The sequence below is a fragment of the Choristoneura fumiferana genome, chromosome Z (genome assembly GCF_025370935.1).
Source record: "Choristoneura fumiferana chromosome Z, NRCan_CFum_1, whole genome shotgun sequence".
NCBI classification, from domain to species: Eukaryota; Metazoa; Arthropoda; class Insecta; order Lepidoptera; family Tortricidae; genus Choristoneura; species Choristoneura fumiferana.
The window spans coordinates 16101105-16121830 of NC_133472.1; the positions used below are offsets into that span (position 1 = coordinate 16101105).

At 35.8% G+C, this 20726-nt stretch overlaps 2 protein-coding genes across 2 annotated transcripts; one reads left to right on the top strand and one right to left on the bottom strand.

Moving 5' to 3' along the window:
* Positions 1-1631: 1631 nt before the first annotated feature.
* eIF2A (eukaryotic translation initiation factor 2A) lies at positions 1632-12474 on the bottom strand. Its single transcript, XM_074089703.1, has 12 exons — positions 12308-12474; positions 11994-12135; positions 11690-11825; positions 11092-11171; positions 9917-10095; positions 9498-9652; positions 9175-9259; positions 5642-5817; positions 4876-5051; positions 3273-3526; positions 2606-2781; positions 1632-1907 (listed from the first exon to the last, which is right to left on the bottom strand). The coding sequence occupies exons 1-12, from the start codon at positions 12330-12332 to the stop codon at positions 1782-1784; spliced, it is 1710 nt and encodes a 569-aa protein (XP_073945804.1). The 5' UTR covers positions 12333-12474; the 3' UTR covers positions 1632-1781.
* Positions 12475-13284: 810 nt separating this feature from the next.
* On the top strand, positions 13285-18038 carry LOC141441003 (uncharacterized). The gene is made up of 4 exons (XM_074105612.1): positions 13285-13754; positions 13849-14019; positions 16261-16503; positions 16562-18038. Exons 1-4 carry the CDS (start codon positions 13646-13648, stop codon positions 17026-17028), a joined length of 990 nt encoding a protein of 329 aa, XP_073961713.1. The 5' UTR covers positions 13285-13645; the 3' UTR covers positions 17029-18038.
* Positions 18039-20726: the final 2688 nt, after the last annotated feature.

The following is a 20726-nucleotide window of genomic DNA, read 5'->3' on the forward strand; positions in this document are numbered from 1 at the left end:
AATAAATAGGTAAGATTACCGCTTACATTTATTTGCACTATCTAAGCCATACCTACATATAAGTACCTTTAAATGTCATTGGTAGCACTTATTAGGGTTTTGCGATAGTCAGCCCTTTGTTTTTTTTATGGTATAGGGGGCAAACGAGCAGGGGGATCGCCTGACGGTAAGCGATTACCGTCGCCCATGGACACCTGCAACGCCAGAAGAGTCACAAGTGCGTTGCCGGCCTTTAAGGTAGGAGTACGCTCTTTTCTTGAAAACTCGAAGGTCATATCGGTCCGGGAATACCGCAGGCGATAGTTCATTCCAGAGTTTTGTTTTGTTTTGTTTTGAGTTTTGTATCTTACGCACACATTGACGCGTGTACAGGCATCGCCGTGCCTATGTAGATTCAAGAACGCGTATTTTGTACGGCGTGTAGGTATGGTTAAAGTCAAAAAAAATTATTTCATCTCATAGTCTATAACATTTCACTGACATACGATCTGGGGGCACGGCAGTGCCCCCGCCAAGTCGAGCATTCATTTTACTTGACGTTTGAAAAAACTTTTTTCCCTACATTTATACAGTCGAAGAAAGTGAATAAAACCCTGTAACTGTAAATTGCATGATGACATTCCATACATCATGCAAAAAAATCGACGTGTTGCAAAAAGATCCGTCCTAGTGCGCGATCCAGTTTCCTCGACTGTACATGTACTTATTATTTATTACATTATGCTTATGTGTTATTAAATAATTATGTGTCCTTACAATGAATGGATAATGGTATGATTAAAACGACAAATTATGAGAAAACATTTATTTTAACTCGAAAAATAATTAATTACACTTAGATAATTAAACTAACAACAGTATAAAAGTAGAAGAATTTGATTATATCTCTTAATGCACGTAAAATTAATGAATTAATGGAAATTACGGGATATGTTGTTAATTATAAATTAATTTCATAGTAAGAGCCATTCGTTTTAGGTATTAGATATTAAAATATCTACTGATTATCATTAATTGTCATAAACGGTTTTCGTTTAATTATTTATTACTATGTTATCGCAAATATATAGCGCGACACCAGAACAGCACCGAATCAACTCAATCTCGGTTTCTCTCTTTCAATAGGCCATACAGCACCCAAATTTTCGTTTACAACCGAGATTGTGCAAGTCAGTTTGATTTTGAACACAGACACATGGCGCGCCATCGATTTAAAACACAAATCTTGCTCATATGGCAACATTCATTTATTTTACCTTAACTACAAAAACTGACGCTCGAGAGTGAATATATTTCAGTCCATTCGACCAGCAAGAGTCACTAGTGAACAATCCGTTTAGTCGCGGATAGACGATAAAAGGCGATACAATTTGACGCGCGGATATAATGGTGATTTACGACTTTTTGTCGTTCGACTTAAAATGATAAACTCAATCTAACCACAATCGATCGAAGTTCCACCACATGTCCGAACCTTACAAAATAATGTTTAGGCTTTACAAATAGAGATAACTACATGAGCGGTGTAAATACGAAGTGATGACTATATCAGAAGTGACGTTGTATCCCAAATGCAGGCTCAACAGGAAACTTAACATGTACACTAACATTGTTTACAAGAATATTTATTAAAAAAAAAACAATGCAACGAGTTATATTTAACAAGCGTTCATGGTTTCCATTATAGTAATAAGAAACGGCATAAGCTAGGAAAAAGGAGAAAACAATGCATAATTTTGCTTACAGCTATTCTGATTTTAGTTAGCCGGGTCCGAGTGTGATCATAACCGCAACTGTTCCAGCTCCTTAAGTAAAGCAGCCTCGCCTTCGATCTTGGCCTTCTGGTTAATCTCCAAAGCCTTTCCTGCTGCCTTGAGCTGCTTGAGTTTCTCAATGTCACTCAATTTCTAAAAATAAAGGTTAAATCTTAATGTAAAGTCCAGACAATGGAAGATTTACCCTTCGTACCCTTAGGCAAAAGGATCTGTGTAAAATTAAAAGCTAGCTGCTATATTTTTGGTTACATTTTTATTAATTCCCTGCACGTGTCCCCTAGGTGGTGCTAAACGAGTGACAAACATTAAGGCGATATACAAATAGGCAAATTAATATCAAAACAAACAATTAAATTAATATCAAATATTTGAGGCTAATGATACTAAATGGCACTTTTTTTTACCTTCCCCATACAAAGGGTAAAAATGAATAACTCGCTCCAGTCGCGTCAAATAGTGGTGTCAAATTTCGAATAGATATGATAAATAAATAAATAAATATCATGGGACACTTGACACCAATTGACCTAGTCCCCAACTATGCAAAGCTTGTACTATGGATACTAGGCAACGGATAAACATACTTATTTAAATAAATACATACTTACATACATATTAAACATCTAAGACCCGAGAACAACCATTCGTATTATTCATACAAATATCTGCGTCGGCCGGGAATCGAACCAGAGACCTCAAGCTTCGTAGTCAGGTTCTCTAACCAATTGGCCATCCGGTCGTCAAATATGATAATATTAAAACTATGATATTGTTGTCGTTCTTTTAATGTTGTATTGGAGTCTGGCGTCCTGTTATTTTAGTCAACTGACCTTATTAATATTCTTGATCTTCTTGTCCTTTTCCGGGTCGCCGGTGGAGACGAAGGCGGAGCGCGGCGGCGCAGGCGCCGGCGGCGACGTGTCGCCGGTCGCGCGCTCCTCTGCCTTACGAGCCTTGCGCGCCTCTCGCTTCTCCTTCTGCTTGATGGCTTGCTTCGACGGCGCCGCTGAAAATAAAAAAAATACTATGAATACCCACCTTTACCCGCGGCTTTGCTTGCGTGAACCATTACATCTGGCAGTTGAATTAAAATTCCGGGATGTTGCTAAAATCCCAAGAATACCGCGTGTACCGCGGTATTTATTTACGTTCACAAGGTATGAAGTACACGTTACTCGTGCAAAATTTAATGCATCCAGAGTTAGCAGGTTAAGATAAGGATTTTTATATGGATCCTATGGGAATTTTAAGATTAAGTTTCATATTTTCACGAACGTCTTTTTTGAAACTATGAACTATTCAGGATATATTTTCAGGAGTATCTTGTAGAAACATATAGGACTATAGGTTATGCTACAAGTTAGGTTAGTTTTATACGTACTAATAAGCGACGTAATAACAGTAAAATCCGCTGGGCAGCCCCTTAAGTTACATTAAACTTGTTTGATCGGCTTAAGAAGATTCCGCTACGGTAAACATGGGAAGATTCTTAGTTACCATTCGCATTTTCGCCAGGACGATGCGGCTTTTCGTGCTCGTGGAAGGTGAACGTAGAAGGCTTGTTCCTCGCACCGGGCGGGCGGTAGGCACCAGTGGGCGCGATGACGGCCTGCTCGATCCCGCGCGGCGCCGCCCGAGACAGCTCGCTCTTGGGGAACGTGCCGGGCTGCCAGTTGATTGCTAGCAGGACCTCCTTATCCGTACACTCACGTTTGTGCATTAGAGCGCCGGTGTAATGCCAAATTTTGTATCTGCGGAAAAATTATCAATAATGCTTTACAACATGCTTTTAAAAGCTTCACCTTGCTATTTGTAAAGTAATCAAATTTTGGAACCCAATTTTAACATACTGATTGTCGTATCGATTTGAAAAATGTCAGTTACACGTAGTTCTGATGACAATACAATAAATAAAATATCATCAAGCTGATCTGATGAGGGAGCCAAAAGCTGAACATCGGAACTATTCAATGGCTACTAGTAAAAACCTTCGAGTTTGGGCTCATTTAAACAATTTTGACAAATCCCACTTGGCAAGGGGAGATGATGGTGGAGCCAGGAGTTGGATAAAGCAGCATTTCCACCAATAATGTGCGAGGATGTGTTGCGAGGAATGTGTTTTTCATTAACCAATAGAAACGCTTCATTTACCTCGCCTCGCACAGCTCATCTCTGGTGGAAACAGCTGAGCGGAGCTAGGCGAGGTAAATGAAGCGTTTCTTTTAGTTAATGAAAAACACATTCTTCTCAACACATCCTCGGACATTATTGGTGGAAACGCTGCCTAAAGATGATATTCTCCGAAACTCCCAAGGGAGAGAAAGCTAGCCGAATTATTTTTATGCAACCGGAGCGAAGAAGCAAGAGGATTACTGACGAGAGTCTATTCTAATGACTCAAGTTTGTAATCCCCTTACGGCCCGTGATACACACAATGATTTTCATCACATTGCGAGGAAAAAAATGCAAAAAATTAAATTATTTTGTATCCAAACACTTCACAGCTCAGCAAAAGAAAGACGCTAAGCTAAGAAAACAACTGAATAAAATAATGGCTACTCCGCAATACAGGGGGCTACTACAAAATTCGAAAATCGAAGTTCATATCGTACCGTCCCTCTCACTCTCGTATTAAATAATATTAGCGTCAGGAAAATGGTATGATTTTGTAGTAGCAATGATTGTCACTTTTTTCGAGTCATCTACCATAGATACTATTAAGAACCGTGTTTAGTTTAGAATTCGAATGGTCTTACGACCAGATTATTCCAACATGCTAAAAACTATTTACTAAAATTATTGCAAAACAATTTATATAAATTTAAAATATAAAAATAACGAAGTTTCAGGAAGCGCGGCAAATTTTTATAGTGTAAAATTAGGTTAGTTATAGCTAAGTTTTAAAGATGTAAATAAAACGTTGGCTGACTTGAAACCTCTTTAGTCTCAAATGACGTACCTTACCTTGACGTAACTTCTTAAAACTAGTCATAACTCCCTTGGGGAGGAAAACTATACGTAAATCCATAATTCCCGCGGGCAGGCATGGAATAACATCATTGACGACCAAGTGTGATGAAAATAATAAAGTGTAGCTTACCCATTGCCAACGGTGAGCCGCGGGTAAGTAGTAGCGGTAAGGAAGCACTCCCCGCGCGGGTCCCACTGCAGCGCCGTGGTGTCGGGCGCCGCGCACTTGCCCAGCCGCTTGTACCCGCGGATGTCCCACACCTCGATGTGGCCCGTCGCTATGTTCCCGAAACCACCCAGCAACACATGTGCGCACGAGTTAAGGTTTTGCCTGCTAAAAGTCACGAGGGTCGTACTACGCACTAACCTTGCGAACAAACTATCTGTGTGTAATAAAAAATGTTGAACGTGTGTTGAACACGTGTCACTTTATATAAAACTGTAATTGTAGGTAACACCTAGACGCGTTAAATTTCTAGTCCAGCTGTGTTGGATTAAAGCATTTTTATCTCACCAAACCTACTTTTCCTTTATAGTCATATCCATATCATATAGGTAACCTAATCATAGTCAAACATGACCTCTGTTAATATTTTTTTATCATAATATGACACACATGCTTCTAGAACTCTGGGAAATATCTATATGTGCGTTAACACACATTCATGGTTGATAATGAATCAGAGTAGGTACATATACGAAGTAGAGGGAGCAGGTAAAATGGGTAGGCAGGTCATTCAGAGTTGGTACATTTTATCGGTGTCCAAATTCGCCGTTATCCGCCAATCTTCTCAAAGTCAATTAATATTAATATGAATTTAATTGACCTTAAGGAGAAGACGTCTAGTTCTAAATAATTCAAAAATTTGTATTGACGGTGGGTATTTAAAAAGGATATGAGTTCCCTCAGGAGGATAGTAAATGGTGTTCCATGATCCAGTTCCGAACTCGAAGAGCGGGTCGCATTTGGCGTTGAAGAGTGTCGCCTTGGCGGGAGCGTGGCCATATACCGCAAGCCACTCGTTCCAGTTGCCCGGGTTCCAGGCTAACGCATGCACTGGCCCTTCCTTATCTTAAACAACAATGAATCATTATAATCTAAATCCCCCTATATAGCAGTGCATGATGGCGGACAATGAGGGCTATCATTTTTTGTCTCACTAGATGGCGCACTGTTGCGTGAGGTTTTTAAGTATGTCTTTCAAAGTCTGTTATTACGGGCGTGAAAACAAAGTTTAGATTAAAATCATATTTAATACACCTTAAAACAGTACCATAAAAATATCGAGCATGCCACAATGTTGCATAGTCCCCGTTTTGTTCGGAAAAAAGGGAGGACAAAGGTTTCCGAAAGACAAAACTGTCTCAAAACACAGACATTCATTGCCCCGGAACGCATATTTGCCATAATTAATTTCAGATATTTCAATATATTCACAAAATTATTCTAATTATAAATAAAAATAATACTGACGCAAATGATCTCGCATTTTAATACCCATAAAATCATGCATCCACAGCAGTTCGGATTCACAAAAGGCAGGTCTACTACAGACGCGGGTCATAGTTTAGTTAAATTCATATTGCAAGCGTGGGAGGAATCACATGACGCTATAGGTGTATTCTGCGACCTTCGAAAGCTTTTGATTGTGTGGATCATGATACTTTAATTTGTAAGTTAAATTTTTATGGCATTCGTGGCCTCGCTTTAGAACTCATTAAATCTTACCTCACACAAAGAAAGCAAAAGGTAGCGATTAACGGAACGGTATCGGAGGGATCTGTGGTCGAAATGCCTCAAGGATCCATTCTTGCCCCATTCCTGTATCTTATTTATGTAAATGACCTTACTTATATGGTAAGCCAAAAGTCGGGTATAGTTATGTTTGCTGACGACACGTCTTTACTGTTCAAGGTTAGTAGAAAAGATACCGACTTCATTGAGCCCAATGAAACCCTGTCCGTGATATCCGCATGGTTTGCTGCCAATAATTTGTTACTAAATCCTAAGAAAACTAAATGTATTAAATTCTCGTTGATAAATTCATCTAGCTCGAATTCAGTTTCTAATATAAAGTTAAAGGGTCAAACTATTGAATTTGTAAAATCAACAGTATTTTTAGGAATAACGCTCGATTCTAATTTCCCTACAGTGGGGACCTCACGTTACAGCAATCGCGGGTAGATTGAGCTCTGCTGCTTTTGCAGTTTGGAAAATACGGCAGCTAACCGATGTGGCGACGGCACGGTTGGTGTATTTTGCTTACTTTAATAGCATTATTTCGTACGGCCTTATTTTATGGGGATCTGCTGCAGACATTGAGTCAATTTTTATCTTACAAAAGAGAGCAATTAGAGCAATTTATAATTTGAAGACGCGTGAATCTTTAAGATCTTTTTTTATGGAAACAGATATCCTAACCCTGCCGTCGCTTTATGTTTTTGAAATAATCATGTATGTTAGGAAGAACATATATATGTGATTTTCCCACTAACGTCGATAAGCCAAAGGCTACTAGAAACACAGGGAAGCTTAAAGTTCCATCTTACAGACTGGCTAAAACCAAAAAGTCTTTTCTGGGAAATTGCATACGTTTTTATAATAAAATTCCAAAAAATATTATAAATGAAACGGATACAAAATTCAGATCTATTGTCAAGAAGACATTAATATCAAAGGCGTATTATAAAGTTAATGATTATATCATGGACAGGGATATTTGGAAATAATTACGATCCGCATTAGCGATCCTTCAAATAGCGAACCTACTGTGTTAAAAATAAAGTTGTGTTAAATACTTGTGATGTAAGTATACATATCATTTAATAATATTGTAAATCTGTTTTAAAAAATATATATATATACCTCGTTGAGTTTCTTGCCGGATTCTTCTCAGCAGAGGTTTTTCGAACCGGTGGTAGATTTTTTTTTGACATTCATAAGTGCTTGTTATAGCCTAAATTGAATAAAGATATTTTGACTTTGACTTTGACTTTGACTTAAACCCGCGTAGCTCACTCAAAAACTATGAGATTTGACATTTCGTAGACCTCACGCTACACTAGCGCCTCTAGTGGCGAATTCATACGCGATAGCCCTCATTGCCATAGTAAAAAGAACCGTGGCGAGCTTTAGTAATGTAGCGATGGCGGTGCACGGACCATTGTTTACAAAAGCCATAATATTTATTATTTGTATTTATTTATTTATTCAGAAACAAGCAGTCTCATAGCTATATACGAGTATAGCAATACATTTTTTATGAAAACTAGACTTACAGTTTCCTGAAGAAAAAATTGCAACCTTACATTTATACTACAAAAAACTAAATAAATTACTAAGTGAAGCTGAAGCACCTTTACATACCAAAACAAAGATAAATTGTAATGTACGTATATTAAATGAAAGCTCAGCCTACTCACATTCTGCTATACACTGCATGAACTGTCTTTCAAACCTAATTAACTTATTAAATTAACCCGGGTTGGTCCTTACGAGAGTTGGCAACCCTAGATGCTTAGATTCAGTGTGCCGTGTTCTACGTAATCTTTACTTTTGAATTGTTTTCGCTCAGCTTATACTCGTATGTTTCCCATCACTAAATTACACTCATGACGTCAAAGTATCTACACTCTCGGTCTCCAAATAGTGCTGAACTCACTCATAAACTTTGTTTTTTTTTTTAATAATTTGATTTATAATTAGATTCGATAAAATCTTTATATATTAAGATCAGAGTCTAAGCGGAAGTTTTTTTTTTATTAAGTATTGAAATAAACAGATGAAATATTTTTTTTTTTTACTCCTACTATTTCTGCGCTAACAATATTATCCATGGTCACTCGGTCAGGTTCGCGTTCGCGTTATTATCATTGATTGCCTTTTATATATATAGATAATTATCAGCACGTAATTATCGACATAATTAGAAAAAAAGAAAGAAGAAATTTATTCACATTCACAAAGACACACAAATACAACAAAATCAAAACAAAAAAAAACAATAAACAGCAAACACAAATAAAACAAAAAGAAATACAAAAATAAAAATACACGATTTTGTGTGTCCCCGCAAAAGTGAAACGGCCGCTGACTCAGCATAATGCTGAGGCGTTAGACGCCTGCAGCGTTGATATTCTGTCAGAACTGCCATCTTGACAATTACCCCATGCAACCCTGTGCGTGCATGACAGTCCACGAATATTAGATTTTCGACTCGGCACAAGTAGCGGCTGATTTATGTTATCTCCAAAAAGAAAATTAAAATTCTTACAGTACAAGTTTCTTCTGTTTGGGGCACAAACAAAACCTTAAAATGGCTGAAACCAAAACCCAAGCCTTGGTCAGTGAAATGTAACCTGTTTAATATTTCTAGCACTGTGAAAAACCAGGTTGTAATACAAATTTAAATGAACTAAATCCACTTACTAAAGACCATGTTTCCTGCGTTTCCTTTCACATCCCCATAAGACAGTGATTGCTTTCCATAGTAAGACCCACCAGTCTTGTCTACCTACAAATAAAAATATATTAGACTCATACTTTGTAAATGTTGTAAACTAGCATTTGCTTGCGCGGCTTTGCCCTAATGTAGAACTCTCTATCACGCGGGAATTCCGCAAAACCTGTCGTTATTCTGTCATCTACAATATAAAAGTAAAAAAAAAGAAATGTGGTAAAGTTTAACTTAGTTTACTGACAAACATGTCAGTCAGTAAGTCAAGAATTCTGATGAATGTTTAAAAACTTACATCAGTTTGAGTCAAAGTGAGAATATTAGTGCCCCTGCGGTTCCAATAAAATTTGGCTTTGTCTGCTTGAAAACAAGTACGGCTGACCAATGCTTTATCTAGTTCGAAATTTGGGTATTGCAGTACTCTCCACACAGAAGGTTGGCCTGACTTCCCTGCAACAATATCATTATTAAGAAAGAAGTAAGAGTTATATGTATATAATGAAACAAAACTTGCTTGTAAGGTTTACTATTTTCGCTCCATATTAAGTTTTATAAAGTATATATCAGAGAATCTGCAGTATATTATAATAATGAGTTTACAATAATCATTTGTAATCATTTTTTTTATAATTGATTTGGTATTTCTTTAATTCAAACTTAGGTTTGACATCAGTCTAGGCCCTAGGCTAAAAAACAAATCATAGTGCTACTTACCCAAAGCAAAAATGGAGAAATAATAAGCAGGAGTTGTGCTTGGAGCAATGCTGAAGCAGTGTAGCTTCTCTGCATTAATTGTATGTGTGAATCTCTCCAAATTACCATCTTCATACACTAAAACTCTATTTCCAGCTTGAATGGCAAATAATTTTTCATCTTGTGACCATTTTGGTTCCCTGTAAATATAAACTGGATTAGGTATTTATTATAGTGATTTGTATTCTTCGCGAAATATAGAAGCAAGAGCATGATTTGGGCGATTCAAGTATAAATATATGTCGTTGAATGTCAACCAAAACTCACTAAGTACATGTTTATGAAAATACACTTTTTTTGGGTAGAAGGTACTATTCTTTTATATTTTAGCTACTAACAAACTCATAAATCTCATGCAAACAATTTATAACTAACTTATATTTTATAAATCATTAAAAACATATGTCAAACTACATTTGGCAGCAAAAACTCACTCACTCAGCCAAACTTGGATGAATCAGAATGGAGTGAATTTGAGTCCGAGTAAGGATTATTTGATTAGTTTTAAATGACAAATTATTTAATTTTATACCAAATAGGTTTCATTTTTGGTTAAAATGTATAATTAATTAAATTTTATTTGCTCACATATTTACTTATGTAATATTTCACTATTATACACTCTTTCTTCCAATATATGGCAGCTAAAAGTCACTAAGCACAATTACTAACAAACTATTGATAATATTATATAAATTTGTTTTTTCATATATCGGCCATAGTTACAAAAACTGAAATAAATATGTTTCATTTAATTTATTTCTTTAATTCTTTTAATTGTTTCTTTCTATTGTATCAATTTGGTACTTAGTGAGTATTGGGGGAGGCCTATGTCCAGCAGTGGGCATCATTCGGCTGACATGATGATGATGATGATGAGTATTGGTTGTCACCTGACAATGTATAAAGAAGTCTTAGGTAATTTTTGACCCCTTCCTTCCACTAGCCAGCCAAAGTAAGCAAATAAAGTACCCTACTATGATGTTTACATATTCAGCTTTTTTTTCATAATCTGTAAGGTTCAATCGAGATGGATTACCCAAGTCTTTTGGTGCTTACATAACACTTGAACAGTCTCGGCATTGACAATGTTTAAGTACTATAGATGAATTCCAAAGTAAAAGAATTTAACTTACCAACCAGTTTGATTTTTTTGTGTGAAAGATGCAATAATTTTTCCCTTTGCAATGTCGAACACATGTAAATTAGGTTTGCCCTGCAATATGAAAAATTTAGATTATACATAAAAGTGATTCAATTAGTTATAATATACTAGTTATAAGTTTATGAATAGTAATTTAAATATTTAATAAATGGATATTGTATCATTGTTCAATAAATAAATATTGATAAACTTTGATTAAGTTGATTTTTATTTGGGTATAAACTATTATGGTGCACCTGTTATAATTTTGTACATACCCATGTCAAATATTATGTTGTTTAAAATATTACTCATTTAATGTGCTACTAAAACCCTTTGGCTTTGATCCAACTACCTAGCTTGCTGAATTCCACTTTTCTATTGTTTGCATTTACAACCACATGCATACATAGAATTATTGATTCATATAATCAGTTGACACCATCGTTTTCCAATTCAATGATAAGAATATACCTATACTAATTTGTAATTGAAAATATGTATGTATGTGCTTCAGTTCATAAAGTTTGTATCTTGTGTTTTAATTTATTGGCTCAGTGTTTACTTTAGAAACTAAGGAAAGATCTTACCTGAGGTAGTTCCTTAGTAGCAATAAACATTTCCCAAACCGTAAAGTAGTTGTCCAAAGGAGAAAACAACATATCTTTTATGTTTCCCTCTATGGAAGCAGCTACAGACCAATCTGCACATTTTATTACTTCAGCCCTATAGAAAGAAGAATGGTTATTAACACGACAGTGGGACTGTAGGCTTTATTATTCAGGAAGACTAAATAAAAGGAGAGTTGAATTACATTGTTAAGTGTACAGTTAGGTTTACAGTCACAGCTGACCTTATTTATTTTGTAATGTATTAGAATTAGGTTTTTAATACCTTTTATCCGTTCTGTAAGCAAGATATCCGCCTTTTGTACTAAATATGATGCTACGAATATTAGTTGTAGTTTCATCTCGAAGATTTCGTTCAACATATGGTTCTTTAAACTCTACTAAGAAAATGTTCTTATTTGTTAAACCTGGAAATAATCGTAAAAATTAAGTACTTTAAGTATCTGACAATAATCTCATTTTCTAATTTATAATCCCAAGTCGGAGAAAACGACAATTTATATACCTGGTAAAGAAACACAACCTTAAATAAAATGTAAATTCTTATCACATGTTGCAATGTAAATAACATGAATATACCTGCAATGTGCGGTAAGGTCCCCATTTTATAAATAAATACTATACAATCTATTTAAAAAAGTAAATAACAAATTATTTAATGTAATTCTATTAGGTTATTTCGCCGTAACATATTTCTTCTTGACAGACAGGGTAGTAAGTGAGTAGTGTGTGTGTGTAGTGCACAGACTAAAGAGATAGTGTAGTGATGCGGCTCACTCGAGTCGAGCCGTTTTATTACTCGAGCGACCCGCTCGAGTGAATTTGTTAAGGCGCTGACGTTTGGTGCGTGTCTCTTGTAATAATTAATTAAATATTTGTCATAGACTATTTATAATACATGCAACTTATGTAAAAACATGTGAGAAACGTCATGCAAAGTGAAAAAAGAACGCAGCCCTGATTTTGAATTTATTATTAGCATATATTCGCCATTATCACAGCCATTATTGAATTTTCGTGGATTGGCCCATTTGTTTATATCCTATTCCTGACAAAGACAAATGTAAAAACACCAAAGTCATAAAATATACCCTTAATTTAGGGTAAAATACCCTGATACGGGGATACTGATATGAAGTGACAATAAAACAAAATGGAGGATGGCGTCTCTTCCGAAGTTAAGCATTTTTATCGGAAAGTTTCAAGAAAAACTTTTATTTAAAAATTAATTTCGTATTGAGTTTCTTTCTAACATCGATATTAAGTTTTTTTTTAATATCGATATACAGCACTGGCGTAACTGTGGCAGCATTTGTATGTAATGAACTGTCAAGTTCTGAGGGCAAGTTGGTTCGGTCGTACACTGTCTGTGGGTCGGTTGGACTCTCAGAGGAAATAAATCTATGGTTGGTTGGACCATGGACTTTGGACTCAAGCTCAGAGTCAGCAGGGCTACTACGATACGAAACTAGAAACTCGAAGTTCGTGTAGTGCGGTCTCTCTCGCTTTCGTATTAAATAGTGTGTCAGAGAGACCGCACGACACGAACTTCGAGTTTCGAGTTTCGTAGTAGCCCTGCAGAGTATAAGTCAAGTCATGTGTAAGTGTAAATTGCCCTCCGATGGACAGAGCCATATTTTTTTTACAATCAGTAGTCTGGGGGGGCTACCACGAAATTCGATCTTTGAAGTTCGTGTTCGTAATCTAACCGTTTTTTTAAGGTTTTGTTGGAAATTCATTGAGAGAGATGTGGCAACATTTCAACAAAATTTCGTGTATTGTGTTTTGTTTGGCTGGATTGGATTGGATCAATAAAATGGCGTCGGTAGCACATTTCAGATAATAGTGCGACGTATTTATTATCATTGTATAAAAATATTCAGTCAGAGCAAATGCTGATTATCAGCTGCCATTTCAATGTTCTCTAGTAATCAATATCTTCGGAAACGTACTCCTGAAAATGGTACTGACCGAGAAGATTTTTTGACGTTGCTAGTGGATGAATATTTGAATTCCAATTCATATGGTAATTATGTATTATAATCTAGACTGGTCTCAGCTGAATTTGTTCGTTAAAATTGCCTCACATATAAAATTAATATGTCCAATATTATTTTTAGATGCTAAGTGTCAAGTTCTAGCAAATCTGGCAAATTTTGGATACGACCCTGTGAACTATGATTACATACGTAGAGTTGGTGTGCTAGACGTACTCCTACATGTATTGAGGAATGAATCTAATGCTAAACTGCTTCATTTCGCCTCGGCAGGAATTTGCAACTGTTGCGTAGGTAAGATGGGTTTTTCTATGTAAACACTGAATATTGTCAATGGAAAACTTTTCATCCTTTAAGAGAGCATAAGTATGTGCGCAATAAATAATGCAGCAAACAATAAAGAAGTCTAAATCAATATCTATAAACTTCGGTGTATAATATAAATACTTGAAACTAATTGTTGTCTTTTTAATTAACTAATTCAGAATTGTTTAATATGTGTACTCTAAACATAAAATCTCAATATTTCAAATAATTATTGCTAATGTTAAACTAGTTAGAAGATTTTCAAAATAATTTCTTTCTCTTAAGCTGGTATAGTCAGCACCACACCATTTTTATCATTTTACTATATGCTGCCCAATTGCGAACTTGTATTGTGATGCATTGCACTAAAATGTAAGCTGTTAATTGTAATATTTATGGTTATTTCTTTGGTAAAAAAATGGTTGGTTAAAAGCAAGGCTGAATTCTGAGATGTAGGTAAAGGTAAAACAGCAAAAAAAAAAGTTGTTTGCTGTTTACTCGTCGGAATTTGAAAAAGAAACCTAAGTTTCTATTGTGGGTGCCCCTCTTTTGTTGCCCTCCCTTAATTCCGGCCTAACTATGTTGTGGGAACATTTAATTAAATATTAGCCATAAAATTAACTATAGTCTGTCGGTCGGTGCCAGGACAGTCATATTTGAAAAGGAAAAATCGTTTTATTTTATTTAGAATCTGTATTAATGTTACTTCTTGGTGTTTAATACTAATATTTAATACCTTACGATTAGAGATGTCACAAGTGTCTTAATAATCTAATAATAATCCTAAATTGCATTCACATTTGTATCACATTTGCAAATGTGAATATGAATATTAGGATGTGAATGTGCAAATGTGAATGCAAATATTAAGGAAGTACAGTAAAAACTCAACTTACATAATAACTTGTAATCATGTACCTACATATAATCATGCTTATTACATGAACACTCTTTAAGTGCACTCTCAGCGCTGAGGCAGAACGCCCCACCATCAAATAAATTTGACTGCATACAATACATTGCATGGTCTCGGTCTATAGTCGTAAAAAATCCCCATATTTCACCCTTCTTTCTCGGTGCCATAGTCTCAAATCAGTCAAAATAAGTCAAGAGTCTGAAGACTATTGAAAACACACTTATTTGTTTGTGTAAGCGCAACAAGTGACTGACTTGTAAGTGTGATATGTACCAAAAGTCCAAAACAAAACTAATCAAGCAATCACAAGCTACCTTCACAAGTAAAAGTGCTTTCTATTGGTCAAAATTAATCACTCTTGCTTACCTTGCCCATATTTGCATTCGCGAAATACTTGCATCGTTTTATGCGAATGCTGCTGATGCAAATATTTAAAATGATGCGAACTATACGGATATGCAAATGCGATTACAAATATTTGTGACATCCTTGCTTACTGTAAAAAATGGCAAGCAAAATTTTATTTTTATCGAATTATATATTCAACATTTGGTGTAATACTTATTTAGAATGCTTATAGACAGGCACTTGTGCACTAATTGGAAAATCATTGTCCTTGGCTTTTTTTGGAAAAACTTGTCTAGATAAATGCCAAAAAATAGTGTTTCTGTGTCTAATATTATATTCTGAGTGGCAAAAAATCTGGCCCTCAAATTTATGCAGAAATAGGTAATTTTGTATGTAGTGGGCCAAATTTTGTGCCGCTGAGTATATTGTACCAAAAATAAAACTACCTATTTAATTACAATTTTTCATAAACCTTTAAAAAACAGGCCCCTGACATGTCCCAGAATTTGATATGTATCAGATTATATTTAATGTCTTATCCTTTTTCTCCCATTACGGCCTTATTGACAATTTATATTGCTATTTTATGTTAGTAGTTTATGTATTGTATAAGTATTGCATGTATTATTATTGATTTTTTGTTTGTTTTTATTTTCTGTTTCTGTTTCTGCCACCTATTTTTGTAACACATAATTTCTTGTACCCAAATGGTTGTCTGGAAAAGATCGCTTTTAAGCGATAAGACCGCCTATTGTCTACCCTTAATCTAAGTGTTTATATTATAAGTTTTTTGTACTGCTTTATGGTGTGCAATAAAGAATATTTGTATTGTATTGTATTGTATAGTATAATGTATCCAATGGTCAAAAACGCTATTGCACCACAATGCCTCAGCATAATATTTGGTGAAGGAAATTTGTGATTATTAGATTTAATATTTAATATTTAAATTGCTGTACTTTCAGATCCATTGAATGCTGAATATATCTTGGCAAATGCTGGATTGAAGCATATAGTAGCTCTACTAAAAAGCGAGCATAGTGAAACATTGGCTGATGTAATCACTATTCTGATCAGTTTATTCAACGAGGAGACCAAATCTGAAATCAAGATCCCAGAAGTAATTGAGCGCATGACAGAAATTTCGAAATCCAACAATAAAATTCTTATAAATCTAGCTACATTGTTCTTGGAAAATGTTTGTAAAAGTAACTAAAGATATAAATTTGAGTACAAGATAGATTAGAAGTTGATAAACAAACATAATGTTATCAAACAGATTTCCATTTATAGTGGTGAACAATAAGAACTACCAGAAGATATGTAAATTACACACAACCTCATTCAGCAGCACAGCCTTTAAGGCTGGGGATAAAATACGAATACAGAAAACATTGACTCAAAAAGATTTAGACGCATTCTCGAATCTCACCAGTGATCATAATCCTTTGCACAAAAACAATGGTAATAAGAGGCCTATTGTGCACGGTGCCCTGCTCAACGGCTTGGTGGCTGGCCTGATTGGCACGCACCTACCTGGGCCCGGCACCGTCGTCGTTTCTCAAACCATGAAGTTTCCCAACAAGTGCTTTGTTGGAGAAAAGCTTACTATAAGCGTGGAACTAGTGGACGTGAGAAAGATCCTCAAAGTGAAGTTCTTTTGTATTGTTGAGGAGGAAAAGAAGGTTGTGTTTGAGGGGGAGGCTAAACTCATGTTAGCCAAAGACTGTTAATCATAAGTTAATGATTTTATAATAAGACATTTCCATATTTATTAAATCTTTAATAAAGTTTATAAGCGTAAGCGCTAATTACTAGTTACTGTTTATTACTACTGCATGTAAGGACAGAAAATACAATATGTGATGTAACATTTTTAACAGTGTGCCAATTAATTGTAATAAATACCATATAAGATTATGGAAATTATAAAATTTGTGAAGTACAATTAAGACATTATTTCATGGTAATTATATTGATAATCGCTGGTTAAACGCAATTAATGACTTTCAGTAAAAATGTCCATTAAATTCTATGATTGTAGTCAATAACCTGTTAAGACTGATAGTCCTAATTTTTATTTAGGTATTGTTTTTGCAACTGTTCACATCATTGAGATTGTAATTTTTAAGTTCAATGTGTGCAAGCCACAAACATGCAAAATGCATAGCCAACAGTGCTTTTTTACGTATTGTTAACATTATTCGTATAAAATGACTTTATCATTATCAATAACATTTCATATTTTTAAAACACTTCTACTAGGCATGTAGTGCAGATAAGATCGCGTTGAATAAGCTCGAAACATTTGAAATATTATAATTTTTAATGTTTTTACTATTATATTGCTTTGTCAATTCGTTTAAATATAGGTAGGTATGTGTAACCAATTGGCTCGGTCACGAGACTGGCAGTGCTCAGCGTGCAAGAGATTTTGAACAAATGTAACTGTATCAATATTTGCTACTCTTGTTAATGAGCAAATGTTTTATCTTTAATGTTTAATTTATTATAAATCATTAACTTTTGCATTTATTGCGTTTATTTATTTCAGTTTTATTTGCCACGTAACCAGCCAATGGGATCTCGCCGATCTTGTTATGGTATCGAACGGTTTCAAAATTGTCTCCTTTAACCTAACGGGCATATGTTTTGTTGTGTTTGATTTCTTGCATTTTATAAACGATTTTTCACATTTTTGCCAAATCAGAAATTTATGAAATAAAAAATGTTTTGTTGTTTTTCTAATTGTTTGCTAACTCAAAGAAATTGTTTCTTTTCCTGAACCTGTTTGAAGTTTAAGCATTGTACACTATTTAATCCCTAAACCACCGTAGAACGTTTTGACAGTTTTAATCGTACTTCGTATGTTGCCGTCCCCCTGACGCTTATCTCTTGTCATTTAATACGCGAGTGAAAGGGACGATGCGATACGAACTTCTGAATTTCTTCTGTTCTGAATTTAAAAATATTGGTTAACTTTTTTTGGAACATAACGTTAGCTTATATATTTCATAATATACATATATCGGTAGATAGTAAAAGAGGCTTGTTAGTGTACATTCGGAGGAAGCGTTGCGGGATACATAATTGTTGCATTTTAAACGAGTCGATGATAATTTAAGGTGTTGTTGCTACTAGAATCACCGGCCAAGGGTAATTAATTATGGCATGCGAAAAGTTACAACATTTTCTAAGATTAACATGAATACAACTCTTTGTAGTTGACTGTACCTGGGCGGCCGAGCTTCGCTCGGGCTAAAACTCGAAAACACGCGTTTTCCCAGAAATGAGACCAAGTTTGATCGACAGTTCGTCCCTGAAAATCCCCACATTTCAAAATTATGCATCATGCAGACGCTCGATGCTCGTTTCTAGCGTCAAATCGCTGGAAAAAAAAGTTATTATTTTTTTAATGCACTCCAATTTCTTTTATTTGTACCACTGCCACTACCTTTAGATTAAGAAATTAGCTTCCAAGACCAAGATCATTCCTGCAAGCAGCCATCTTGACGCTGCTGTTCGACGTGGCTACTTGACGCTGGGCTACTACGAAAATCGAAGTTCGTATCGTATCGTCTTTTTAGTATTTAATTATTTATTTGGCAAAAAACATAAAATACATAAGGCCTTATTCTAATAAGTCTATAATATTATGCACCCTGGTAGGGTATAGCCACATTTATAATAACTAAAAAAAACTTTCCCACTCATGTGAAATACTTAATAATTATTAGCGTCAGCGGGACGGTGATACGAACTTGGAATTTCGTAGTAGCCCTACTACTTTTTTGAGTCGCGGAAAATTCAAAATAGGGTCACGTGACCAGATTTATCGCTGGAAACGAGCGTCGAGCGATTTGCTTGTGGCCGCACCTTTACGTACAATTTCTTTGCGATTTTTTTACAGCCAGTGCGGCTACTTGTATAACATTCAATGTGTTACGCCAAAAACAAAAGAAAAGTGTACGTAACACACAAATTATTATTTCGGGCAGTATAAATAGGTAAGAGGTTAATTTTATCCCATGCCACCCACATGCATTTGTAGCGTCCCTAGGTACTAGGTATAGCTAATATAATATAGGTTTCATGAACAAATTGGTCGATTTTGGCAGCGCAGAAGATGCAGCGGTTGAAATGCTGAGAGGCCCTACTCATTTATAAATTACAGCCAAAACCGTGCCAAGTTTTACATGTAGTTTATTTTAAAAATATTTATCATATAAAGATGAATGTTGCTAACATAAAGCAATATCATCGATGGCTAACCGAGGGCGAATGTGGTTGATTAGTTTGTCAAATAGAAAATGAATAGGTATATAGGTAGGTATGTATTTTTTTAGTGGGTGTCGAGCCATGCGCATTGTAGGGTTTCGTAGGTACTAATTTAATTTGAGGCAAATATTGAGTATTAAGTTTTGACACTCGTTAACTTTTAAAACCTGCCGGGCTGCACTGCGCGTGGCCCGACGTATAGGTAGGTAGGTAGGTACTCGACAGGTTTCATACGACGAAAATCTCTAAAATCGAACTTAGGTGCCAGTGTAGGAACTGTATGTATGAACATTTTTGTTATGGTGGGTAGGGTACACACCGGCCCATCGAAAGCCAGCGAATGGGTTTCGTTGGTCCTGTCTGGACGGCTTAGCGAACGCCAACGATACGATTGTTCGTTGGCGTGTGCCGGCGATCCGAAGCGTGGCGGTAACATCAAAGGAATCGTACTATTACATCGAACTCAGTGTGGACGGTCGCCGAAGGCCAGCGAACGAACGAACGCTCAAGTTGAAGCGAAAGAGCGTAGGTAGCTTGCAGACGTCTGATTTATCCCTCTCGTATACCCCGTTTATATTTCACGCCGTTTACGTCACTTAAGTATGGAGAGCTCGAATCATTACAGTATATTAAACTATCAAATATAACCATAATCGTCGTCGTCCATTTTCAAATTGGGAATGCAAGCCGAAATCAGGTGCCAACGATCGCTTGCTTGACCACTAAATGTATTTTGACGCACCGTCGAAAGCCAACGAGCGTGCGGTATCCAACGTTGAATATCCTTCGTTGGCGTTCGTTGGGCCGGTGTGTACCCATCATTACATAACGCAATTTTTGCTTAGTAAAACTTTACGACACAACTGCACACTGACTGCAATTTAAATGTATGGGCAGTCGGCACTTGACAGTTACGTTGCAGCTGGAGTGCAGTCCGTCTATACTGGCCCTTACATGGGGGGGGGAGAGAGGGTCAATAATCTTCAAAAATTACGTTATTTAGGTAATATTTGAATCGCCCAAGATAAGGTTCCGTACGCATTACGAAAGAGTCAAGTAATATTTTCTTAAGGATTTCTAATTTTGTACGGAATTTTCCAAGTTTCGGTATATTTTATATACCTTAGGCTGCTATTTACTCTTAAACTACTAA

Excerpts from the sequence above, each read along its gene's own strand:
- LOC141441003 (XM_074105612.1), top strand. The coding sequence starts at position 13,646 with ATGTTCTCTAGTAATCAATATCTTCGGAAACGTACTCCTGAAAATGGT. Across the intron at positions 14,020-16,260 it reads AATTTGCAACTGTTGCGTAG|ATCCATTGAATGCTGAATAT; the intron begins GTAAGATGGGTT and ends CTGTACTTTCAG. Across the intron at positions 16,504-16,561 it reads CTTGGAAAATGTTTGTAAAA|TGTTATCAAACAGATTTCCA; the intron begins GTAACTAAAGAT and ends AAACAAACATAA.
- eIF2A (XM_074089703.1), bottom strand. The coding sequence starts at position 12,332 with ATGGGGACCTTACCGCACATTGCAG. Across the intron at positions 11,172-11,689 it reads CTACTAAGGAACTACCTCAG|GGCAAACCTAATTTACATGT; the intron begins GTAAGATCTTTC and ends TTCATATTGCAG. Across the intron at positions 9,260-9,497 it reads TCACTTTGACTCAAACTGAT|GTAGACAAGACTGGTGGGTC; the intron begins GTAAGTTTTTAA and ends TTTTATTTGTAG.